At 44.7% G+C, this 26,978-nt stretch overlaps 1 protein-coding gene across 1 annotated transcript in view; it reads right to left on the bottom strand.

The window, feature by feature from the left end:
• Nucleotides 1-26,978, bottom strand: part of MAP3K5 (mitogen-activated protein kinase kinase kinase 5) — a 375,637-nt gene that overhangs the window by 143,959 nt on the left and 204,700 nt on the right. Inside the window, exons 10-12 of the mRNA XM_029596916.1 lie at nt 10,193-10,352; nt 1,686-1,839; nt 1,209-1,316 (exon numbers count right to left, since the gene is read on the bottom strand). Coding sequence (XP_029452776.1) covers nt 1,209-1,316; nt 1,686-1,839; nt 10,193-10,352 — 422 coding nt within the window. The remainder of the gene's footprint in view (nt 1-1,208; nt 1,317-1,685; nt 1,840-10,192; nt 10,353-26,978) is intronic.

Here is a 26,978-nt window from a genome sequence, read left to right as displayed (position 1 = left end):
TCCTGCAGAGATAACTTACGAAAACCCAGTAGAAATAAGGCTTTCAGTCTCCTCTGCGACAGAGAGAAATATACCCTGATATCACTTAATGCAAATGTGCAACCTGGCAGGAAAGGAAAACCTGCCCTCCTCTATTAGGGGAGTGCATATAAATGAAGCTGAAAGTGCTGGGTGGGAAATAAACTACTCCAGTTCCAAAGAGAATTCAAAATAACTAGAAATGCTAAATTTAAATAGCCATGTACTATAAAAATGCCAAAATACTTAGCCACAATAAGAAACCAACTTGTCCAGTTGATGAAATACATTACTGCATGCCATCAACAGTCAGAATGGATTATTCATAGAGCCATTTCAATTCTAACCCCTTCCTTTTGCCTGTGATATGTCAGCTGAGCAAAGAAAATCTGCCAAGAAACGGTGGTTCTCTCTTTAAAGATAACGAAGGGGCTAAGAGCTAAATATCTTCATCCCAGCTTACAGTTCTGAAGGTAAAAGTCATCCTGTCCCCATTAACTCCAGGGCAGCTACGGACAACTGTTTCTTTGTTCCACAGTACAAGGCACTACAGTAGAGTACAGGACAGAATGCGATGCTACAAATGTGTTCACCATGTACAGTGGCACCAAATGGGATCACTTCAGGAGAATGTCTTACAATCCACTGTCATGCTCCTCCTTAACCAGATTTTCAGGATCAACCTTTGCAATGGTGGGGGGGAAAGCTTGGAAGCCTAAATAAAATGCTTTTTATTTTATTCTGTGTCATAACAATTTATTTTATTTGCAAAACCTTATTTGATTCCATTTTCATAACCACATCTGGAAGATTTTTATAGCCTCTAATATCATATCCCATGACGAGTTTCCATAGCAACCGCAACAAAAAAAAATACAAATAAACAGGCCATGTGAGAAACTTTAAGTCTAAACAAATTAAAAGAACTATTGCAACTGATTTGGATATTGCATTAAAGAGAAGCCAGAGAAGTTGCCTGAGGTCAAGTATTAACATTAACAATAAAACATGGAATGATGAAAATTCAGAGATGGATCCTTAGCTAGGAAACTGGCAAAGATGCTAAGCACAGGCAAAAACAAACTGACTGCTGTACTATGCTGTCAAGATGCACACAGTGACAGCTTTTAATAGTGAGGCCATATTTCCCGGCCATGCTCTCGCACTATAATGTGCTCAGACTGGTTTACCTTGTCATCTGGAAGCACATGCCAGATAGAGACGGTTTTCACTTCCGCTTCACTGTTGATGGAGAGATAGGAAGGCTGGTAGATCTTGGTTGGTTCCAAAATCAGAACCTTTAAAAACAAACAGCAAAATGAAATAAAAAAGTTGCATGCATCTATTATTAGCCAAATGCAAACAGCAATATTTCTGTTCTCATGAGGCCCACTGTGCCTTGCCAGAAAATTAAGGTCAGCTGAAAGCATCATCTCGTCCAAACTACCTCATGCCTCATTCTGTCAAGTTCAAGTATTTTGACAGACACTTTAACCTAAAACCAAATTGCTTCTTTATACCACAAGTCTGCAAGGCCAAATTATCCTAAATTATCATCCAAAAAACATACTAAATGGAACTGCCACCCCCGAGAGCTCCCTGTTACAGTGACGTGCGCCAGGACGCACCACGACATCCCACGACACAGGTGTCTACAAGTAACTCACCGGGAACCTGACCACGGATACTTCCTCCTTTGTGGATTCAACCAGGAAGTCCATCCAGAAGTCCACCAATTCCTGCTTTGCTCCATGCTGCTCTGGAACGGGCTTTTTAAAATGCTGATATATCAAAATAGTTTCCACAACAGACTTGAGGAACCTATAAATACCATTAAATCATGAGCAGACAAGCTCAATCTAGATTAAAAGCAACAAAACTTCCTCCACATCTTTATTAGCCTACGGAAGGAACAGTCTCAAAATCAAATGGGAAATAAAGCAATTCAGATGACTTAATACTGTACGTCGCTTGGAGATTGACTGAGCTGCATAATATCCATCACGGATATATTTACCGTATTTTTCGCTCCATAAGACGCACCTGACCATAAGACGCACCTAGGATTCAGAGGGGGGAAATTAAAAAAAAAAAAAAAAAAAAATTGTGCTAAACCGGCTCTGTCACCGGGCGTCTGTGCGTCTTATGGAGCAAATTAGGGGAGTGCATAACATTTTTTTTTTCTCCCCATTTTGTTTTTGAGTCTAGGGAGGGCCATTTCGGTCCACTCCCCAGATCAGAAAACATTTATCATTCTCTTTCTGTGGGAACCCCCCCCCCAAAAAAAACCCCATCCCAACCCTTTAACTACAACCCCCCACCCTCCTTACCCCCCCTAGACCTGCCAAATTAACAACCCCCCACCCTCCTGACCCCCCTAAGACCTGCCTAATTAACTACAACCCCCCCACCCTCCTGACCCCCCAAGACCTGCCAAAAGTCCCTGGAGGTCCAGCGGGGGTCCAGGAGCGGTCTCACACACCTCCGTCTCGAACCCTCCCTGCCCACTTTCAAAAAAAGGCATCAAGACATGGCTCTTCAGACAGGCATACCCTGAAACCAACCCCCCTAGACAATCCCCCTTAGACAATCCCCCCCTGCCTGTGAAACCGACCCCCCCAGACTCCCCGCCTCCCCCCTCACCACAATTCCTGCACGCTCCTATGGATTTCTCTTTAACACACCACCTGAATTAGCTTGTCATAAGTTAATTGTATCACACTCTGCAGTAAATAAGTTATAATGTATAGAATATACAATGTAAATAAGTTATAGTTTTACATTATCACACCTCTGCAGTCCTTCTGCTGTAAATACCTCCTCCTGTAAATACCCCCACCTCAATTATGGTTACTCTCCTCTACTTTCTCAGCTGCTATCCCTTCCTCCTCACTCCCGCCCCCCTTTCTCACCTGCTCCCTCACCCGCTCCCTGTTTTTTTATAATTTTCCTCCTTTCTCAAGTTTTATTGTAAACCGGCGTGATGTGCCCCCACGAACACCGGTATATTAAAAGCTGTTAAATAAATAAATAAATAAATCTCCTGGACTTGGGCCGTCGGCTGCCAGTAATCAAAATGGCGCCGACGGCCCTTTGCCCTCACTATGTCACTGGGGCCATTTTGATTACTGGCAGCCGACGGCCCAAGTCCAGGAGATCGCTCTCGGAGCGCTCCTGGAACCCCACTGGACCACCAGGGACTTTTGGCAGGTCTTGGGGGGGGGTCAGGAGGGTGGGGGGGGGGGGGGTGTTAGATTTTCAGTTGGTTTTTTTTTGCTTTTTTTTATATTTGCTCCATAAGACGCTCAGACATTTTCCCCCCACTTTTGGGGGAAAAAGGTGCGTCTTATGGAGCGAAAAATACGGTAATTGTTCAGTATCTCCTAGATCACATATATTCATAAGGTTCTTTTCATTTTTTTTTAAGTCATTCTTACTCAGAATACTAGTTCACCTAATCTATTTCCAAGCAACTCTAACACACTAGGAGGCCGATGTCATAAGACCCGCGGCAAAACAGGCGCTCACTGTGAGTGCGGGTTTTGACCATCTCACGCAGCTGAAGCTACTGCTTCTGCGGGATGTTAAAAAAAAATTATGCAAATGATTTGCGCACATAAATCCGCGCACATACGGAAAAATGCACGTACCTAAGCATGTTACAGGGCCTATGTAATAAGCGGTGGCATCCGCACTCAAAACCCGTACCGATAATCTGCGCATATAAGCGAGCGAGCAAGCAAACGGGTCTCCCTATTAAGTGAAAGTATGACCTTGGAAAGTATTTTTAATACCTCAAAAAACTGTGCTGTACAAAACATGGCAAATATTTTTCATGCATGCTAATTCACAACAATCTTGCCGCTCTTCTGGCCGTGTATCTGTCCGCCCAGGGAAGCGCCTACCTCGGATGCCGTGAAAAGCGCTTTGCTAAGCTGGCCACTCTGAAGCAGAGATAGGCGTTCAGCCAGGTGCTTAATCAGGCCGCTTGTACTTTGTGGCAGAAAAACCAATCCGATCAGGTGCCCAGAAAGACGCCTAGCTTACCTTGCTGTTTGGATGCTGAGCTAGGAGCTTATCAGGCCGCTCGTGCTCTGCTCATGGCAGAAAAAGCTATACCATCGGGCGCCCAGAAAGGCGCCTAGCTAATCTTGATGCTCAGGTGCTCTTCTGCCCGTGTATCTGGTCACTCAGACACTGAACTAGGCGCTCAGCTGGTCACAAATCTGGCCACTCAGACATCAAGAAAAGCGCCTAGGGAAGCACCAACCTAAGTTGGCCATTCCAATGCCCAGAAAAGCGCCTAGCTAAGCTGGCCACTCTGAGACCGAGATAGGTGCTCAGCAAGGTGGTTTTCAGGACGCTCGGACACCAACATAGGCCCCCCCGAGTCGGCGCTGACACTTAACTCGTGTCCTGACCATGTCGGTAAAAAACCCACACTAGCATTAGCGCAGCTCCCTGCATTGCCTATGATTAGCTAATCGCCTCCTTTGCATGCTGTTAGCATGCATTTGCGCAGGAAAATCCCACGGGTCTGTAAGTGCATTTGTATGCGCTTTTTTCCTGCGCACAAAACCCCTTATTACATCCCCGTATAGGGCCTTGCGTGAGAAAATGTGCGCACAAACACGCGTACATCCGCGTACAAACCCACGGCAGCTTCAGCGCATCTTATAACATCGGCCCCTATGATAGCTCCAGTACCGATACAGGCCGAGGGGAAGGGAGAAATTTGCGCTTTCAAGATTCTGAAAGGGAATTATTTCAGGCACATATACTGAAGAAGCAATACGACCCACTGGAATTGTGAAATACGATGCTTTATAAATGTACAGTGCTATACTATAGTGACAAGTACCGAAGATTCTGCACGATCACCTGGCAAAGTGGCCAGAGATCACTTGCCAAAGAAATCGGGCACACAAAGCTATTCATGCACCGCACAACGGTGCAGCTTATAAAGTACTTAACTGCTAATTACTGCTCAACATCTGAGCAATGAATGGTGGTTGTTAAGCAACAAAACATATGTGCCTTGTCCCTTACTTTAATTTTCTCCTCCTTTCCTCAGCTTCATCTCCCTCTGCAAAAAATGCTGCTGTTCCCTGGTAGTTATGCAGCTACACTATCCCGTGTCAGCGGGAAAACGTTCCGATGATAATCGCTTTGCTGAACTGCAGAGTCAGCTAGCTCTTGGATACAGAACTTTAACAAGCGCCAACACATTGAAAGCAGAGTTATTTGCCTCCTGGTTTCTGGAGGTTCTCTCTGGTTCCAGTCTTCCAGCTGTTTCCAGCGACTGTCAGAAAGCAGCGGAAACACACACGGAGTGTCCTACAATTTCTACAGAAATGTCATGCACGGTATTTTCTAAACGGTTCATAATTTTAGTGGGTTTGCCAGGGGTGTGTCTCGTGTGTAGGTGCTGTGACGCAGTTGCACCAACAAATAAAGAAGACACAAAAAAGAGAGACAGGAAGGGGTGAGGGCCACATTGTCTTTCCTGCTCTCCCTGGCACAGCTGGAAACACTCTTGGCTCCTGAGCAGTGCACAGATGTGCACTGCTCAGGAGCACTCATGAAAGGGCTCACTCTCGGTTAAGGAGGTGGGGGTGAGGGGCATGGCACTTGGATTGCATTTGGCCACAAACCAATAGAGTTGACCTTGGACAAAGAGCTCTAGAAATAACCTCTCTGACCATTCCAAAATCCAATCTTAAGATGAAGAGCTTGGTGAGAGAGAAGGAAGACCTAGGAAAAGAGCTCTTCTAAGTGCAGCATGAATTCCCGTCCCTCCCCCTAGCTCTCCCCAACTCCCAGCACACTCTCTACTGAAATCCACCTCTCCCATTACCAGTGCTCACCACTTTCCCATCCTGGTCCCTAACAAGGAGCCCATTTGTACTTCCTCTGGTTTCCCTGCCCCCAGTGCTTGTTCTCTCCCTTTCGGTTCCCAACTCTCAGCCCGATGCTCTCTCCCCTCACCTGTCACCACCACAGCCAGGTCTATTAACCTGGCTTGGCACTGGTCTTTGAGGAAGTTTGGGCTGGAATGTATCTGCACACCTGCCAGCCTATTCTCAAAAATTTAGGCAGCACCATGAGAACAGGCATTGTCCAGCTCAAGGTTACTCAAAGAACCGCGCAATGCCAAGTCAGTAGACCTGGTAGCGATGGTTACAACAGGGAAGGGAGTCGGGAGATAGGGAGCACGAGGGACAGGTGGGAGGAGGTTCAGAGATCGAAGGAATGGCTTGGTGAGGAAGGGATGAAAGAGAGAAGGGAAGCAAGGGCAGGAGAAGAAAAGAGGAAATAACGAGAGGGGGGACTGTAGGGAGGGATGAAAAGGGGGAAGGAGAGGAAAGCAAGGAGATGAAAAGGCAATGAAGGCCGAAGGGAAGAAAACAAGGAAGGAGGGCGGAAGAGGAACAAAGAGAGAAGAGGGAAGTCCAGGAAGCGAGAATGAAGAGGGGAGAAACACAGTCATGGAGGAGGGAGTATTGTGAAGAAAAGCAAAGGCCAGATGCACAGAGATTGAGGAAAGAGGCCGAGAGAGAGAGAGAAATGTATACTTTGATACTGCCCATGCAGGGAGGTAGTCGGCTTTTCCTTGGCTGTTACCAGCAGGGTTTTACAGGATTTTCTGTGAATACTGAAAACGTGCATCTCTGAGCACTGCAGCTGCTTTAGGCAGGATGCTGGAGAGGGGTCACAGCTCCCCACTCTGTGTCAGACCTGCGGTATTTTGTAATCAATCTTTGCAGGCTGTCTACACGGGCTGCTGCTTTTTCCCCATCTCCTTCTCCAAAAAGAGCCAGGCTGGATTTACACAATGCATTCTTTACATCCTTCCAGCTTGAGCCAAGATATTGAATGGTCTGGGATTTTTTTTTTTTTAGGTTTTAACTAGAATGAGAACGCTATTTTGACTGCTCTCGCAGCCCATCAGTACGTCTGTCTCTCCTCAAGAAAGCAGTCTTACGAAACATGGCTGGTGTCGAGGCTGGGACATGCTGTCTCTTCTTGACAACTGGCTTCATTTAAAAATTGGGCTTTTAAGATCATTCTTGAAATAGAGCGCTCTGTTTGGGAATAATATACTCCTGTGGATGTGACATTACTGGTGCAGAATTTCCCTTCGAGTTGCCCATATATCTGTGCATTCTGTGTAACTGCTTGGTTTTTTCTCTGGATATTTCTCTCCCTTTTTTCATTTATTCTTCTATTTGCCTGTAATACTCATCTTATAACCATTGTACTTTTGGGGTTAGTGGGAGATGGCACATCTGTGCTATTCCAGCGATTTAATTCATGAAGGTGGGGCATTTCACTTGTTGCTGATCTTGGTATCCTAATTCCTGCCATTACATTTCTTCTTTTAGATTGGCTGCCTTCTATGACATCTTTATTTGTCTTCCCTTGGTGCATTTACGTTATGTGACTGACGTTTTTCTCTGCCTTTTAAAACTCCTTCCTTGCATTGTTTGCTTTTACCTGCTGTGAGCTGATTTAGTTATGTAATACATTTGAGATTTTATTATTGATGCATTGATGCATTATAATGGCTTTGTTTTGGAAGAATCCTTTTTTGTGCTGTTTGCCTGTGCTTGATTGTCCCTATTTCTGTTTTGTTTGTATTTTGCAGATTTGAGTCCCTCCCAATGCAGTTTGTGAGAATCACAGCACGTGTAGGGGGACCTGCAGCACTTATGCTGATATAATGTTCGGAGCCTTTTGTGCCATAATTAAACCTTTACTAGTGGATCCATAATGAGCTGGGTTTTGTATCACGCCCATATTTATTTGCTATTTTGACTTTTTTGGTTGGAGTTTCTGCCCACCCCTGGTTTTTTTGGGGGGGTTTTTGCACCAAAGTCAGCAGAAACACTTGAGGTAATAAACTTAAATTCATCACATGACTATTAAGTGGGGATAGAAAATTCCTGGGTGCCAGGCTACACAGGTGCCTAAAAATTGCACTTGGTGTTGGCCTGGGCCCAGAAGGAAGCCTCCACGCCTGTGGTGGGCCTCGGCCCAAGGTGAGTTGCTGATGCTGTGGTGGGAACCACTGCAGCTTGGGAAGATTCCTTGCCAGCCCAGAGGAGAAGCTGAAGAATTGGGGGAAGAGAAAACATCAAAACAAAGGAAGCAAATAATAAAGACAAAAGTAAGAAAATACAAGCAAAAAATAAAATACAAAAATGACCGAAGAAAAATGTTAAAAACAGGGAAAACAAAATCAATGAGTAAAATTTAGTCTGGTCCACCCCACTTGTATTATTTATATAAACTTACAACCAGTCAGGAAAATGTGTGACATTGTATTAACTTTAGTTTTAGAACCTCAACTTGAGTTGTTCTATTTAACTGAAACATAGCGCACAGAAGCAGATAAGGCTTTACTTCATCAATGATGCCCCACAAGGTACACATCTGTACATTAAGCTGGAAGGGGAAAAACGGGGAAGGGGGTGTTAGATTCATTTTTAAAGCAAAGCTTCACATTCTGACTACTTCCTTTGTGACTGGTCATGGTTGTGAAAATTTGGTGGTAAGGATACAGTCCTGCCGTTGTGTTTACATTATCTTTCACTTGCACCTAACAGCATGGATCTATCAGCCACAGTCCATTTCCTTACATTCTTTTATCTCATGTCTGTAGTATATCTAAATGCCAAGTGGAGATTTTGGTGGGCGGTCCGGGCGTGTGGTGGGGCAGGGCAAGAGGCCTCCGGCACGCGATCCTCCAACACAGCGGCAAATGGCCGCCGTGCTGAAGGCCTCTGGCCCCGCCCCCACCACACGCCCGGATCACCCCTTTAGTAAAGCCCCGGGACTTAGATGCATCCCGGGTCTTTATAAAATAGGCCCCGCGCACAAAGGGCTTTGAAAATCCGGCCCATACTTTTCCCAGCTAGCCTTTTCTGGAGTGTTCAAGCTTTTGCCTGTTTTGCTTTTTTTTTTTTTTTTTTTTTATTGAGATGCTTAAATTTTATGGCTAATGATGTGCTATGCTGTTTTATTGGGCTTTGAATATTTGTTTTGCTGTGATTTGTGTATTCTGCAGATTTGTTTTTCTCGCTAATTGGTTGTAATATTTATATGTTATGCATAATATGATAATGTCTAGGTTTTATTATGTGCTTAGAATAGATGTTCAAGCGGGATGCAAGCTATTTTAAATAAAGGAATTTGAAATATAGAAATAAAACAGAAAAGTTTAAAAATAAAACAAAAAAAAAAAATGAGCTGGAAAGCAAACCAGGAAAACACAGTCCGTCCCCCCTCCCTCCTCAGCGGCTCCCAATAATTTTAGCTGGCACCCAGGTTTTCTAAATATTTTTCCACCCACGGTTTTGTATCTTTGCTTTTGTACACCTAGAACTTCTGGCTTTTTTTTGAGTTTCAGATAATCAAAAACTCAAGAGTTTTATCATTTTACTTTTTCTCTGATTTACATTAAAAATGTATTATTTTAACTCTTCCCCCATTTCGCTCTCACTCACTGTCCTGTTCCTGCTGCCCCTGACACAGCTCTTCTCTCTGACCAAGCCACCAGCCTTCTTATTCTTGATTCTCCTCTCCCAGTAATCAGGGTCTCACCGACACGGGCTGCCAGCTCTGTTGGGCCTTCTCTGCGGCTCTCCATGCAGTTCTGTAAAGGTTGAAGTCATGCAGGGGGGTTCTTACGCCTGCGCGGTTTTCTTCTCAGGAGAACGCACAGGAGCGTGAGCACCTGCACAGCTTAAACTCATAGAGCCGCAAGGAGCTACAGAGAAGATTCAGCAGCAGAGCCGGTGGGCGAGATCTCAACAGATGGAAGAGAAGTCAAAAGGAGGGTGTCTTTCAGCGTTTAACAATTAAACAGAATGAACCTTTGGGCATCGGGGGTTCTTTATTGGCGATTATTGGTTAAAACTGAAAAACAGAAGCTTTAAGCGCATTCCCCCAAAGGAACTAAACTTAGGGCAAATAGGCCATGCAGGAGAAAAGTTATCTGCCAAATTACATTCCTTCCAACACTTGTCTGATAAGATAGCATTTAAACCATGCAGACAAGAGGGAGTAAGATTCTGTTTGATTTTTATATTTTATTTGATTTTCAGAGGGGAACAAATCTGGTCAGTACCAAGCACACAAACACTTTAAAGGATGAATTGCCTCCACTTACCATGCCGGTGTCTTTAATTTAAAGAGCTTCTCTGAAGCCTGGAGCACTTTTGTGTGGTCATTGGCCAGAACGCTAGCCCCCAGGAAAAATCCTACATCCCAGTAACTCTGGAGTTTCTCCAAGTTTCCTTTCTTACCCAGCAGGCTACTGAGCTTCACACCTACAAACAGGAAACAAAGGCTCACCACCAGCACAAAGTTCAGCCAGCAAAACATGCACGGTTCCAGTCCCGGCCTCAATTGTTGTGCATCCCGAGGGTGATTTTCACAGGCATTTAATTTAACACAGGGAAATAGGCCTGGCTGAAAATTCCTCTTCTCAAATACAGCTACAGGTGCACAACATGCACGCTTTATTTTATTTATTTATTTTTTTTAACCAGCATTAAAACAGGGACAATCCCTTGGGCAAGTTTAGTTCAGGGGCGGGGCACATGTACATGACCTTGCACGTGCTATTCTCCCCTCCCTCCACCTCAGCTGCCTGCCCCCCAAAAAAAGGCAAGAGGGATTTAATGGGTGAACAATACGTGGCTTCCCTTTGAAAATCTGGGTAAAGCATGCGAGTTAAAAACAGCAGCCACACGGACTATTTGAAAATCAACTCCCTCTCCCCCCTGCCTTCGAATAAGAAAATGAAATAAAAGTATCTGTTTTCTTTTAAAAAGAGGCTCTTACAAAAAAAAAAACAAAACTCTCTAAGCATTAGAATTAAAGTGTCGATCTCATGGCAGAGGCTGGGGAATACAAAGGAGCAGACCAAGCACATCATTAGCACATTTTCTCAAGCAACATATTTTAGGAGAACACATAGGGCTCAATTCCATAAAATCACTGAGCCGCATAAAATAGATTATTCCGGAGGATATTCAGCGCACAGAACCTTTTTTTTTTTCCTCCCCTCATGCTGCAATAAAAGTGTATTCAGGCTGGCTTGGAGAATATCTAGTTTTGTCCTCTGAAGATTTTATTTCCCTACATAAATGTTGATATCCCTCAGAATTTGTCAAAATAGAAGAAACGGAGCTAAGGTTTACACAGCAAAACAGAGAAGACTTCATCAATCCGGATGATGTAAGGAAAAATATTATTGCGGCAAATATTTGGCATCCTACAGTAAGAAGGTTCCAATATGGTAGAGCATGTATACAATTTAAAAATCCCTGAACAAATTAAAAATACTTGTAAGCCAGTGGTTTATTAAATTGTTACTTTCCCTGCCAGTCTAAGGTGAACTAAATCTCAAAGGAAATAACCCCTGGTCACTGTCAGGCCGATACAGTAAAGTTCGTGGGAGAGCGGGCGAGCGCCCACTCTCCTGTGCACGCGATTCATTAAAAAAAAATTATTCAAGTTAGGGCCTGCGGTAAAAAGAGGCGCTAGGGACACTAGCGCGTCCCTAGCGCCTCTTTTTTGACAGCAGCGGCGGCTGTCAGCGAGTTTGACAGCCGACGCTCAATTTTGCCGGCGTCGGCTCTCGAGCCCGCTGACAGCCACGGGTTCGGAAACCGGACGCCGGCAAAATTGAGCATCCGGTTTTCGAACCGCGGGCCAATTAAAAATTTATTTTTTTTTTAATTTAAACTTTTGAAACCTCGACTTAACATCGCCATGATATTAAGTCGGAGGGTGTACAGAAAAGCAGTAAAAACTGCTTTTCTGTGCACTTTCCCGGTGCCGGCAGAAATTAAAACATGCAGCTTGGCTGCACATTTTACTTACTGAATCGCGCGAGAATACCTAATAGGGCCATCAACATGCATTTGGCATGTTGCGGGTGCTATTAGTTTCGGGGGGTGGACGCACGTTTTCGACGCGCTATTACCCCTTACTGAATAAGGGTAAAGCTAGCGCGTCAAAACCGCGTGTTCAATCGCAGGTTAACAGTGCGCTCTGCTGGAGCGCACTGTACTATATCGGCATGTTTGTTGGTTACAGAAGAAGGCAAATGCCAAATATTCCTTTGAAGCCGACAGTTGTCAGTTAACTGTGATGTTATTTACATTTCCCTTTGCTAGACAAGGGGGTGCTCTAGCTGGAAGCCAGTGCTGTATTGTTTGCTAGATTACACAGACATCCAATGGATAGGACTGGAAAGAAAGATATTAGACTTTATTATGAGTAACTTTCTATGAAATGCTATTTTAAATTGGAATTGACAAATGAAATATCCTCACAGCAAAACATAAAATGAGACTTACTGACATAATGGCGGGATGGCTGTAAATACCGGAAGTGATGTCAGAGTTCGTGCGCTCTGAAGCACCGGTTTATATGCTAATATTGAAGCTGTCATTCAAATGACATCACAGCAGAACAGCTGTCAGATGCCTGACTCTAATGAGAATGGAATTACTATAATACTTAAATCAAAGAATACCAATCAATTTCATGGTTGAGTCTCTCTGGTTCTACAGTGTTTAGGGTAATTCAGACAACGGGCTAAATCTCCACCACATTCAGAGCCCCGAAAAACTTCAATGACTCGCCATTGTAAGTCACTGAATGAATGGACAAGTGTTATACAATGATGTACTATCGGGGCTTGAATTTTCTTAGTAGTAATGCAACTACGATGTTCAGTAATGCACTTCTGAATCGGGCGAGATGGTCGTCCGACATATATCTTATCACAAGGGCAGATAATAAGATAAATCACGTTTGATGTAGAACAGTCTGAATAACTACATGCTGGATATACTTTGCCTGTTGTATGATTACACCAAGAGGGACCAGTCAATGACTGATGGCATGCAGAACATCCGCCACAACGCCAGTGGCCATAAAGAATGTTTTCAGCAGATTGAATAGATATTTCAGGTAGCCAAAAATGTACTATCACCACAAACATTCTTACCCCATTTGTAGGCTATCACGGGTCTTTGACTGAATGATTGGCCAGTATTTATGAATGACCACCGAAATAGATGGTGCCAGTGATGTATATTTTAGGGAACAAACCAATTGGTCATCTTCATTATGCATGTCCCTATCCAATATCCTTTCATCAGAACTTGAGTGGGCAATACCCAACTTGGAACCAATGAGGGGGGCAAGGGGGTCGATGCTAACGAGCCTTCTTAATTGGGTATAAGGCTGGCTGTTCTTTGTTTGGGCAGAGAGAGGGGAGATACAGAGATGTAGTCCTGAGGTTTATCTGCAGCTGACTGCAGACTGAGAAATAAAGACCTCTCTTTTCTGCTTATTTTCTATTCTGGCCGCAGGAACAAGCATAGCCTTTTGTTGTGCTTTTATTAGCAAGATAAAGTGATTTTCTTAGTCTAAACAAAACAAAATTTATCTAATTTAGTTCTGGGAAGTTTTGGAAGATTTGTCATGGTTTTATTTATAGCAGAGAGGGAAAATTCTTATTTCTATTTGCAAGATTTGGATATTCCTCTCCAGGAAGCAAGTTGATCCTGGATCCATGTGGAGTGCTGAAAATAAGTCTTCCCAAGCAGCATCTGCTTTATCAATCATAATGGCAGGATTCCAAGTTCAGTTCCTTCCTGGTTTTGATGATTCGCCTCAAGCTCCACCAGATTGCTGGGAATTTTTTGATCATGTTTCTGTTGAGGAGGTGAATGAAGCTATTTGCAATATCAATTCCTCTTTCTGGGCAGTAAAAACACACGTTGTGTTGCTTTTCTGCTAGCCTGTAGAGCAGAGCTTTCCAAACTTTTCATGTTGGTGACACACTTTTTAGACAAACATAATTTCACGACACGGTAATTCAGTCTACTAGCAAACCAGAGGTTAAAGGTTAAACGAACGAAACATATTTCGACAATTTATGTATGTTTCCTTAAATATATACATAAATAAAATGTTTCACAACACAACCTATCTCATGAAAACCTTAAATTTATATTAAAAATATATATTCCAAGATTCATGTTATTGTTATAATTTATGAGAAACAATAATAAAACAAATTGTCTGTCCCCCACACACTCATCTCTCTCCTCCCCCCAGCACATGTCTGGCCCCCACACACTCATATCTCTCCCCCTCAAGCACATGTCTGTCCCCCCAGCACGTTTGCCCCCCACTCACTCATCTCTCTCCCCCCAGCACATGTCTGGCCCCCACACTCATGTACCTCGTCTTTTTGATTGTTGCCAGTTAAGTGCTTCACTCCCTTCCATGATCACCAGACACTGCTGCTTGCAGTCAGTACTCCTCATGGCCAGGCCTCATTGGCAGCAGCAGCCAATGCAAGGATGGCTGGGCTCGTTCCACCCACCAAGCCCCCCAAAAAACGCGATTGACAGCAAAAATCACCCAATAATAAGCAACCCATAAACTGAAAAAAAAAAAGTGAATCTCCAGAAAAAAAAAAAGCCCAAACTCGCATCAGAGTTGACCAGGCTTGCGTGACACACCTGCACACTGCAGGCGACACACTAATGTGTCCCGACACACAGTTTGGAAAGCTCTGCTGTAGAGAAAGCATCGCTGTGTCATTAGCAACTATTATTCATTTATCTTTGAAAGAAGGTGTTGGCTGATGGAGGTCCTCCTGAGGGAGGATGGAACAACTCCTGAAGAAGGGTGGTCTTAATCCACGTGACAGGTCAAACTACTGACCCATCTCTTCTTGACCATTTTTTTTACTAAACTTCTTGTTACGTCATCTGACTTTGTGGGAAAACATCAGATTTTGGATTCATGCCAGTTTGGCTTTAGGAAGTCTCTAAGCACAGAGACCCTTCTGGTCTCTTTTTCAGATACTTTCAAAAGAGGGCTTAGTAGTGAGAATAGTTATATTCTTGTGTTACTTTATGTCTCATCAGCATCTGACACACTGGACTACGATATTCTTTTATTTCGTCTGAAGAAATGTGGCGTCTCTGGTCTTGTCCTCTTGGTTTTGCTCCTGCTTATCCCCTGGAGCAGTAAGTAGTAAGCAGTAAGGGCAGAGACATTGTTTTGAGGCCCAGTAGGAAGTGTTTGGCTGCCCCTTCCTACTTGAAGGGAACATTAGGAGCTGCTGTTCCAGAAGGATTCCTCCCATTGGGGATCCAGGTACAAAGAAATAAAACTAAGAGACTGAACAAAACTGAAGGAATGTTTCTGACATCACCAAGGATACCCCCCGGGTGTCTTTGCCCCTAGGGAGAGTGAGGGACTTGTAAACTCTCTGTGCCAAGACTGTTTTGTCCATTTTATCCAGGGTCGGAGGGGAATCCTTGCAACACAACAAAAGCGGGTATGTTTCACACTCTGGGATTTCACGCCTCCCCTTCTAGGAAGCACAGCAATCTAATATACCGATAATAGAAGCACCAATAGCAGAATCATCTCCTACAAGTGTTATACAGATAAGTGAGTAGCTATGAAGGGCATAGTAAAATAGAAACAGTTGTTATTTAGTTAAGGCATCCGCCTTAATTAATAATATTATCTCCGTAATTTCCTTAGTACTTTAACTCAGCCTCCATTTTCTTTGTAAAATATATTACAACTGGGAGTAAATTTCATTGGTTTAGAAGTATTTTTGTAATCTGTATTTTACAGGATTTGTTTAGTTAAACTGGTAAATTTTCCTTTTTGTAATTTATATGTTTTCTCCTTTTCCTGTAAAATAGGATACAGATATTGGTTTAATATTCTGTTTTGTTCAATATTTCTTTGTAAATTTGAAATTAAAATAATAAATAAAGAATTAAAAAAAAAAATGTTGGATTTATGTTCTAGGCAGAAATAAAGCAAATATTTCTGAGAATGCGTCCTCCATATCGCACAAATTCTTGCAGTGCTACATTATAACTAGCTCACATTTTTCCTAGCTGCAAGGATCTTTTATTTTTTCCTCAAGGTGTAAATTACCTTCCTAGAACTATATTAAAAAAAACATTGATTGTATAATTGCATGCTGTTTTGCACATTTTTACATGTAATGCATGTAAACATCCAAGTTAAGTATTATCGCCTCTGTAATTACCACAAAAAACAACAGCAGAAGAATTCATGCAAGCAGCAATAAGACTAGGGTTAGCAATCAGCTCCATGTCATCTGGGCAAACTGGATATACCTTCCCCACCTGCATCTATAGGCTTTAGTGCAGTATAACTATTATTCTGAATTGTGAATTTATACTTTTTACATTTGGTGTTTTTAATTGTCTTGTATCTGCATGCTGTTCTTTAAAATATTTATGGAAAGGACGTGTAAATTAAGTTATGCCAATTTCTCTAAGACAAGCAAGGTCTGAAGTCCACAGATGCAAAAAGTAACAATAAGTGAACATCATGGCCTATGCATGGATTTTCTGGCGTTTCTCAAATCTGATAAGCATGAGGCTATTGTAAATGGCCTCATCCTTATCAGAGTGAGGTCATTTTACACAGGGTATGTGCCAAGTCTACATTCTAACTCCACCCCACCAAGTCTGGATGTGATCGGTGAAGTTTTGCAGAAGAATGGATTAAATCACTGCTATGCTGCTTTAGCCCTGGTTGAAAATCACCCAAAAAAACACAAATAAATAAATAAAATCAGCACTGGCTCAGCCTGTTCAGATGACAGAGGAAATTGCTGAAACAGACAAAAGACAAAGAAAAAAAAAAAGAAATGCCCTAAAATTATGAGTGAATTATCAAAATATCTGTGTGCACAAAATTAGCATATATGCATAAGAGTAGCTTGTACATTCCCCAAATGTACGTGCATATCTTCAGTCTCACGCGCATGCTTACGTGAGAAAAAAAGGGGCGGTCTAGGAGTATTCCGGGGCGGGGCCAAGTTGCTATTCTATAAGAGACTTAAACGTGTGCATTTGTCTACTTATTCATCTAATTTGCGCTTGCCAATCATCTTGCGTGATTGATATCAGACTTGTCTATTGTTTACTATTGATTGGGTGGGAGGTCTGGGTGAACTGGGGGGGGGGGGTATACCAACTTCTGCACGTAAACAGGGTTTTATGCAAGCAAGTCACAATTTTTTAGCACACAAAATATATTCTTGTATGTTTATAAGATAGGAACTGTACGCGCTTTCAGTGCACTGAAATATGTGCTTTCAATGCCTTGCAGATATTCACGCAGAACCATATATACGTGTGTAGGTTGGGGGTAGACATTCTAGGAGTACCTGATTAGGGGTGTGCATTCGTTTTCAACATATATGTAAAACGCAACGTAATTTTTTTTTTTAACTTAAAAAAGTGATGAGGCGAAAACGATCGGATTTCCAACTTATTCAACATAGCTATGTTAATACATTGGAAATCGCGATTGTTGATCCTAAATAAAAATTTAAACCCCTCACCCTCCTTAATCCCCCCCCCCCAAGACTTACCAAAACTCCCCAAGCTGGCCAAAAGTTCCGTGAGGGTCCGGGAGCGGACGCGCGGGGAATCACGTGACGCCACGTCACGTGGTCCACCCCGGTTCCGCTCCCGGACCCCTCGTTGGACCCAAACGGCACTTTTGGCCAGCTTGGGGGGGCCTCCTGACCCCCCCAAGCTGTATATGGGCCACACACGTGAGTATATGGGGCCACACAGAGCTGTCTGAACGTTATCCTCATTGCATTTGATTCCTAAGACCATTTCATCAGCTGTACACTGTTTCTGGCTGATTGTTATGAGGAAGAACACTATATTAACCTTAATTTTTCCTGAGTACTTGTTTCTTTTGAACTCTTAAAAAAACAATATATTTTAACTAAACAATAATACCATCTGTTTCCAAGGATTTAGTGTGTTGTAAGAGCTGAGTAACTAATCAGCTGAGAGAGACGGTGGGTTCAAGAGGAGAGCAGCTCTTTAGAATGGTAGAATGGCTGAGAAAAACTAAAATAAAACCTTGAAAAACTTAATAAAAAGGCTGATGACGACTCTATAAGGAGGCAACAGTGTGAAGGATGTTCAGGTTGGCACGGCAGAGAACATGGAAAACAGACACACCTATTCTTTCGCAATATCCAACCCAAAGTTGCGTTATGGGTCACTTCAGGAGCTGCTGGGTGAATCTTGGCAGTAAATCCATGCCTATGCACTAGCAGAGTCTGTAGGATATCTGCTACCAGATCAAGATAAACGTCACCCAAATGAATGACTATATGTAAGATCCGACTCCAAACTGGGACCCTTTTTTCAAATTTATGATCACAGTATGTGATCTTAACATTTCATGAACAGCAGCGGCTTTAAATAGTTTTCAAGCTGATCTTAAATAAGGTGCTCGCAATTTACAAATACTTCACTTTATGTCAACACCAAAATGTAAGAGAAAAATCATGATTTTATAACCAGCATCGAAGTTCCCTCAAGCCATCGGCCTGGTGCTAAATTAATGCATCCAGGGTCACTTTCTTTACCAGACAGGGGTGAGCAGCTTCGGTCCTCGAGCGCCGCACGCCAGTCAGTTTTTTCAAAATATCCAAAATGAATATGCATGAGATGCATTTGTATGCAATGGAAGCAGTGTAAGGTTAAACACATCTCATGCACATTCATTGTGGATATCTTGGAAATCCGACTGGCTTGTGGCAGCCTCTCTCTGTGCTAATGGTTTAAGGTCTCTTTCTATTATTTATTCACTCTTTTGCTTCAGCCACAAGAGTATCTGGCTATGCCCTCCTTTCTCAAAGAGAGGGAAACAAGCTCCGAGGACTAGGGTGGACAATGCCTTCTTCAGGACAGCAGGCAGCTAGAATAGCGTAAAAGTAATAAAGGATTTCCGCAAAGGCTGTTCATCTTGCCCTGCATGATGCAGTCACTCTTACTGGGGTACCTGTGGGCAGTCTGATGCTTTATTTGCTTTTGGTTTGCGGACAGGAGCATGGCAGCAGAATATGAAACTGACTAATGACAGGGTATGAACCTCTTGGCAGAAAATATTATGGAGAGCATGGATACCTAAATCCTGTCCATCCTCGTCTCTAAGAGGATAACCTTCAACCCTACTTGTGGTACAGCATTTGTGTGCTTAAATGGATACGCAAAGACTAATTCTAGTGTTTTATAAACTGTTTCAGTACAAGTGAATATTTCCAATGCAAAGAAACACCCAGTAGGAAACGTGGAGGCAGTGTGCTTGAGATCATTAGTTCACGGATACCTCCAGTTCTCCCAGTCCTTCTCTAGTTCACCCAGACCTTCCCAACCAAAATCTGAAGTCAGCAGGCAAGTCCGATTTCACCTGTGCCAGTGACTTAGCAAGCGTAAAAAGGAGTACGAACAAGATCGGTAACATATGCATGTACATCTCTTACAAAATAGCAACCTCCATGCACATTTCTTAACCCCACCCAGGAACGTCCCTAAACCAGGCCGGGATTTGTCAACAGGCACACACTAGGTCTGTGCCTAGGGCAGCAGGCTGGCTGCAGATTTGCTGAATCTCCCACAGCAGAGAAAAGCCCTCTCCTTCCTGATCCATGCAGCATGTAGGGAACAGGAGAGCCTGCAGCAGACAGAGCAAAGGGGGGATCGGCTGGAGGTGTATGTCTGTGTGTGAGGGAGAAGGGAACAAGAGTAGAGGGCAGTGTTCATGCACGGAGAGAGGAGAGGTGTGTGTGTGTGTGTGTGTGTTTGTGTGGGGGCAGTGTTCATGCACGGAGAGAGGAGGGGTGCATGTGTGTGTTTGTGTGGGGGCAGTGTTCATGCACGGAGAGAGGAGGGGTGCGTGTGTGTGTTTGTGTGAGGGCAGTGTTCATGCATGGAGAGAGGAGGGGTGCGTGTGTGTGTTTGTGTGAGGGCAGTGTTCATGCATGGAGAGAGGAGGGGTGCGTGTGCGTGTGTGTGTGTGTGGGGGCAGTGTTCATGCATGGAGAGAGGAGGGGTGCGTGTGCGTGTGTGTGTGTGTGGGGGCAGTGTTCATGCATGGAGAGAGGAGGGGTGCGTGTGTGTGTTTGTGTGAGGGCAGTGTTCATGCACGGAGAGAGGAGGGGTGCGTGTGTGTGTTTGTGTGAGGGCAGTGTTCATGCACGGAGAGAGGAGGGGTGTGCGTGTGTGTGTTTGTGTGAGGGCAGTGTTCATGCACGGAGAGAGGAGGGGTGTGTGTGTGTGTGTTTGTGTGAGGGCAGTGTTCATGCACGGAGAGAGGAGGGGTGTGTGTGTGTGTGTTTGTGTGAGGGCAGTGTTCATGCACGGAGAGAGGAGGGGTGCGTGTGTGTGTGTGTGTTTGTGTGAGGGCAGTGTTAATGCACGGAGAGAGGAGGGGTGCGTGTGTGTGTGTGTGTTTGTGTGAGGGCAGTGTTAATGCACGGAGAGAGGAGGGGTGCGTGTGTGTGTGTGTTTGTGTGAGGGCAGTGTTCATGCACGGAGAGAGGAGGGGTGCGTGTGTGTGTGTGTTTGTGTGAGGGCAGTGTTCATGCACGGAGAGAGGAGGGGTGCGTGTTTGTGTGTGTTTGTGTGAGGGCAGTGTTCATGCACGGAGAGAGGAGGGGTGCGTTTGCATGTGTGTGTTTGTGTGAGGGCAGTGTTCATGCACGGAGAGAAGAGGGGTGCGTTTGCATGTGTGTGTTTGTGTGAGGGCAGTGTTCATGCACGGAGAGAAGAGGGGTGCATGTGTGTGTTTGTGTGAGGGCAGTGTTCATGCACGGAGAGAGGAGGGGTGCGTGTGTGTGTTTGTGTGGGGGCAGTGTTCATGCACGGAGAGAGGAGGGGTGCGTGTGTGTGTTTGTGTGAGGGCAGTGTTCATGCACGGAGAGAGGAGGGGTGCGTGTGTGTGTTTGTGTGAGGGCAGTGTTCATGCATGGAGAGAGGAGGGGTGCGTGTGTGTGTTTGTGTGGGGGCAGTGTTCATGCATGGAGAGAGGAGGGGTGCGTGTGTGTGTTTGTGTGGGGGCAGTGTTCATGCACGGAGAGAGGAGGGGTGTGTGTGTGTGTGAGGGCAGTGTTCATGCACGGAGAGAGGAGGGGTGTGTGTGTGTGTGTGAGGGCAGTGTTCATGCATGGAGAGAGGAGGGGTGCATGTGTGTGTTTGTGTGGGGGCAGTGTTCATGCATGGAGAGAGGAGGGGTGCATGTGTGTGTTTGTGTGGGGGCAGTGTTCATGCATGGAGAGAGGAGGGGTGCGTGTGTGTGTTTGTGTGGGGGCAGTGTTCATGCACGGAGAGAGGAGGGGTGTGTGTGTGTGTGGGGGCAGTGTTCATGCATGGAGAGAGGAGGGGGTGTGTGTGTGTGTGTGGGCAGTGTTCATGCACGGAGAGAGGAGGGGTGCGTGTGTGTATTTGTGTGAGTCATATTGAGTGGGATGTTAGAGAGGGGGCTAGGAGGAGGAGCGGGACTGGGGTATGATAATCTCTTTTCCTTCCCATCCACTGCAATTCCCATCCTCTCTCCCTTGATCTTGGATTCAGTCTCCCAGATCCTGGAACCTCTCTTCCTTCTTACCTCGCTCTCTCCCTTCTTCCCAGATCCTGGAACCCACTCCATAACCCTTCCTTCTCCCTCCTCAATCCAAGAATCTCCCTCTCCTTCCCTTGTCTTCCCCATCTCCCATCCTCCCCACCCCTAGTCCTTTTTCCTTCCCACTCCTCTCTCCTCACCCCATTACTGATTCTCCTCCCTTCCTTTCCCCATTCCTGAGGTTTCCTCCTTGTACTGATTCCTGATATCACTTTTCTTCACCCAATAAAAGTTAAATAAATACTATTAATAATTAGGGTGTAAAACTACCATGTTTTTTGCTCCATAAGACACACCTAGGATTCAGAGGGGGGAAATTAAAAAAAAGAAAAATTGTGTGCTAAACCAGCTCTGTTCCCAGGCGTCTGTGCATTTTATGGAGCAAATTAGGGGTGTGCATACAATTCTTTTTGTCCCCGTTTCGTTTTCAGGTCTGGGGAGGGCCATTTCGGTCCATTCGGTCCCCAGATCAGAAAACTTTTATCGTTCTGTTTCGTGGAAAAAAAAAGTAAAAAGACAAAACCCCATCCCAACCCTTCAAATTTAATTAACTACAACCCCCCACCCTCCTGACACCCCCCCCCCCCCCAAGACTTGCCAAAAGTCCCTGGTTGTCCAGCGGGGGTCCCGGGAGTGATCTCCTGCTCTTGGGCCGTCGGCTGCCAGTAATCAAAATGGCACCTGTGACCCTTTGTCCTTTCTATGAGACAGGGGCTACCTGTGTCATTGGTCAGCCCCATCACATGGTAGGAGCAATGGACTTTCCACGCTGTCATGGGCACGTCGGGTAGGGGCGCACTCTCGCTAGAGGCCCACAGCCGACGTGCCCAGGAAGGCCAGTGCAACACCGAAGGACGGTGAGTTTTCGTCCTGGCGGCGTGCTGTTAAGGGCGGGCGCATCTAGGTATGTGAGCCCTCGTATTAACGTCGCAACCGCCATTCGTGGGCCGTCCATTGCTCCTACCATGTGACAGGGGCCAACCTATGGCACCGGTAGCCCCCGTCACATAGAAAGGGCAAAGGGCCACCGGCGCCATTTTGATTACTGGCAGCCAACCGCTCCCGGGACCCCTGCTGGACCACCAGGGACTTTTGGCAAGTCTTGGGGGGGGGGGGGGGTCAGGAAAGTGGGAGTTTGTAGTTAATTTTTTGTTGTTGTTATATTCACTCCATAAGACACACAGACATTTTCCCCCCACTTTTAGGGGGAAAAAAGTGCGACTTACGGAGCGAAAAATACGGTACTTTATTTTATAATACAATGTAAAAGATGGAAATATCTGCCAATTAGCTTCAGAATTTTTTAATGCTTGCCACAGGATGTGCCCCTGAGCTGCCACAGAAAACTAGGGAACTGTATCTTAGGCCTGCCGCTCCTTGAGGTCCAACCTGGGGGGGGGGGGGGGGGGGGGGGGGGAGCGGGATTAGAGGGATGAAAGGGGGTGACAGCATCATTACCTAGGGGCACCAAAATCAAAAATCCGCGACTGCCCCGTCTTTTTCACCCCAGTAAAAGGCACGCGCAAAACCAAAAATACATGCATGCTCTCAGTATTTATAAAATAGCACGTCTGCACATGCATGCTATTTGCACGTGTATATTTTATTTTCTCGTGTGAGACCCCTTTGAAAATTCACTCCTCCAACAGGCAAATCTGGCTTCTGGGATGCAAGACTCTGCATCCCTACTCTTTACACACCAATACTCAAGGGCCGCAAAGCAGCCCAGTTTCCAGGCTATTCCTAACGAACAGGTAAGAGAGATACCTGCATAAATTGAGGTGGTGCACATAAACATCTCATAGGGACATCCTAATAACGAGACCGGTTTGCAGCCTCTGAGAAGTGCAGTTTCACACCCCCTGCATTAGCCTGATTGTTTCCTACAATGGCAAGACTGGACGTGGTGAAGGAACATGACTGGATTACAGAAATGCGGAAAACTGTTTAACGTCCCTTACGGAGAGAACTCAGAAAACAGTCTGGAATATGGAATCCTGCTCGAAGAAAATGTGTTCTATTATTATTCTAGCATAAGAAAATTTGGAATGAAAAGCATACATTTACGCTGATGACATTGGGATCCTCCTGCCCACACTGAACATCTGAGAACAGCAGCGCTCCTCAATCAATGCCCCCAGGCAATAACAACCTGGATGGGTGATCTCATAGAAACCGGGACAGAACGGAGATCCTGTGGGTGAACAATTCACCACAGCCAGATAATGTCATCCGTCCCCCCCCCCCCCGCCTCTGCTTCCACAGAACAAGGTTATAAGCTTAGAAATCATCCTCGACTCTGTGTGACCATGGAGATCCAAGTATCAGCAGTAAAACAAGAAAGCAATCTGACACCTCCGAAGAGAAAAGCAATTATGTCTCCTCTACGGCCAACCCATTTTTAAAAAAAAGAGTCACGCACAGTGTTCGCCCACTTGGACTAACCTAATGCCATCTCTTTGGGATGCCTAAAAAGACAACGAACTACAGGTAACTCCACAATGCTGCTGCCAGAGCAATCACAGGTAGCAGAAAACAGGAGATCTCGCCACCTTTGCTCCCAATCTGTCTTCGTATCAAATTCAAAACTCTAATCCTCGTGTTCAGAGCAATGAGAAGCAGTAGCCCCACTTTATCTGACCAGGAAAAAAAAAAAAAAAAAGCTACCAACAAGCCAGAAACAACAGCTGGCAGCCCTCAGACTGAGCAAAACAAGGTCCAGCAACTAGAAAGGTGGGTACCAGATCTCTGGCGCTGGCTTTGTTCCTGTCTGCAAAACATTAAGGAATACTTTGATACTGAAAGCATGGCTTCTTGACCAGCTGACCTGCACCAGCTGTAATATATGATCCTGTCCTTACAGAATCAGATAATTAAGGGATTATATTCTTTGTAAACTATGATACTCTGGGGAAACAGAGAGGTTAGATTTCCTTAAAATAAGAATTTGAACAATGTTCTTTCTGATCAATAGCACTGATGCAAACCTGCCATATTATGGAGCATCCTGTGCTGTCTCTACACTGTAAATCACACTTAATACTTGTCATCTGGGTTAACCACACTGTGGTCTGCTTTGAAGTGACTGAGTAATCATGAAAAACAGAATAGAAGCCTGAAAGCCTGACACCTAGCGACACTGCAGGCCATGGGATAGCTGGCTTAGAGCTAGCAGGCTACGCCTCCCCAGAAACAGATGCACCTATGACAGCGTGGTGGTGGCTGGGTCCCTAGGCGGCAGGCTTTTCAGGACACAAGCCTCATTCGTTTTGGTAGGTAATTAGGAAGGTATGTGTGTGTGTGTGTAGGGGTGGGTGGGTGTGTGTGTGGATGTGTGTGATGTGTGTGTGTGTGTGTGTGATGTGTGGAGGGATTGGGAACTTGAATGCTCATCTATCCAGAAAGACAGAAAGCCCAGGAGAAAGACAACAAAAACAGACCTGGATATGAAGCAAGGTCTTCCCAGGAGTCCGGACTCTGTGCTGGGAAATGCCCTTGTAGTGTGGCCTTTTAGAAAGGGGGCAGACTGGATAGGCCAATTTTAACAGAAATGAGGGAGGAGGGCAGCAGTTGTTGGAAGGGGGCAGGATCCAGAGTGCAGAATTTCTCCAAAATAAAAGCTTAGGGACACAAAGGGAAGGGACATCATAACATAATTGAGGAAAGATAACTAAAAAAAAAAAAAAAAAAAAATGATGGAAGAGATAAAGGAGTACGTGAAGATCAAGTCTAGCAGGATGCAAATAATTAGAAGCATTTTTATATACACACCCATAGATATACACATCAGTTTTAGATATACACCCATGCATGTGTATACACACACACACACACACACCACTACTATTTCTATTCATTTCCATAGTACTCCTAGAAGTACTCAGCAATGTATTTTTTATTATTATTTGTAAACATTTGCTAGCCCTCCTAAACCAAGCTGATCTCAAGGTGAATTACAATCAATTTATAATAAAAATTCTATTACATTAGCAGATTCTAAGCCTAAGGGAAATTTTAAGGAGGCTAGGGAGGGGAGGAAGATAGGGGGGAGTCCGCGAGATTAAATAGAGGAATAACAAGCTGCTTTAGGGAAGGGTCTCCCAGATTCCTTAGGGAGTAAGAGGATGGAAGAAACCCTAGCATGGGTACAGTGGGATGACCCTGACCCTGAATTTCCACTCAGACATACTAATAAGAGCAGGGTCCCTTTAAGCAAATCATCATTAGGGGGTCCCTTGTCTGCCCGTTAGCTGTGCTGCAGACAAGCAAAAGGACTGCAGCGGAAGTCATTTCCAGAGCTAATCAAGCCCCGAATAAAAAGCTATGGAAGGACCCTAATCTTAGTATTCGTTTGATAATAAACAACAAAAAAGGGTATAGAAGAGGAGCATTCCCCCTGCTGCTTGAAGTTTCAGCGGGAGGCAGGTCCATGTGGAGGCAGAAGGGCTGCATTTGCAAACGCCTCTTAGCATGCACACTGCAAACTGAACTGGTTTTCACCTACAGAGCCAAGGAACCGAGCTCAGCAACAGGAAAGGATTGCACATTTAAATAATCCAATGCTAACAGTGTTGCTTCTACTTTTAGGGTTGCCAGCCGGCTCCAGTTTTTCAGAACGAGTTGATCCAGTTCTGGTTTTACCCAATGCATGCTGGAGTTATTCTGATTTCCATATTGCATTCCATAAGGAAAACAAGACTATAAGTACCTGCATGCAGGGGAGTAAAACCAGGCCTGGATCAACCTGTCCTGAAAATCCGGAGCCAGCTGGCAACCTTATCTACATTACATTTTGTGAAAATAGTGGTGTTAATTCATGCACCGCTATAATGTGAAAGCTACTTTTTTTTTTTTTTAATCTGATTGCCTGGGTAAAAACTCATCCATTGCAATTATTTCACTGTGCTGAACTGTTTATTGCTACCGAGAGCCCTAATCATTGCATGCTCGCAAGCATGTAGGAGACAGATCGGAATTATTCGCTTCAAAGGGGCAGAACCTTGCAGCCTAATTCCATCTTGAAAATCCCTGGTAAAAGTGAGGAGCCTGCTGTTCGATGTTTCGTTTTCCCTCCCTGCAACTGCCTCAATTTAGAAGTGAGAGAGGGGTTACACAGGGAAGGGGGAAGGCTGAAAGGGAAGGGAAGAGAAAGCATACATTTCGGCGACAAGTTCCAGTATTCTGGTGATACTGGCGTCTTTGCTACTGCCTGTACACTAAAGACACACTCACGGGAGTCGGCCATTTCTCCATGGAGCTTACAATCTAGTCAAGTCACACATAAGATGGTAAAGAGGCAACAGGAAATGTGGAAATCACGAAGGCAATGATCAGGGAGAGCCTTAAGATGGAAGAGAAGCCTTAAAAAGGTGGGGTTTTAAAGCAGGACCTGAACAAAAAAGGGAGCGCGATGTGCCAAGTCA

The sequence above is a fragment of the Rhinatrema bivittatum genome, chromosome 3, assembly GCF_901001135.1.
Source record: "Rhinatrema bivittatum chromosome 3, aRhiBiv1.1, whole genome shotgun sequence".
In the NCBI taxonomy this organism is placed as follows: Eukaryota; Metazoa; Chordata; class Amphibia; order Gymnophiona; family Rhinatrematidae; genus Rhinatrema; species Rhinatrema bivittatum.
This window is presented reverse-complemented; position numbering and strand designations above follow the sequence as displayed.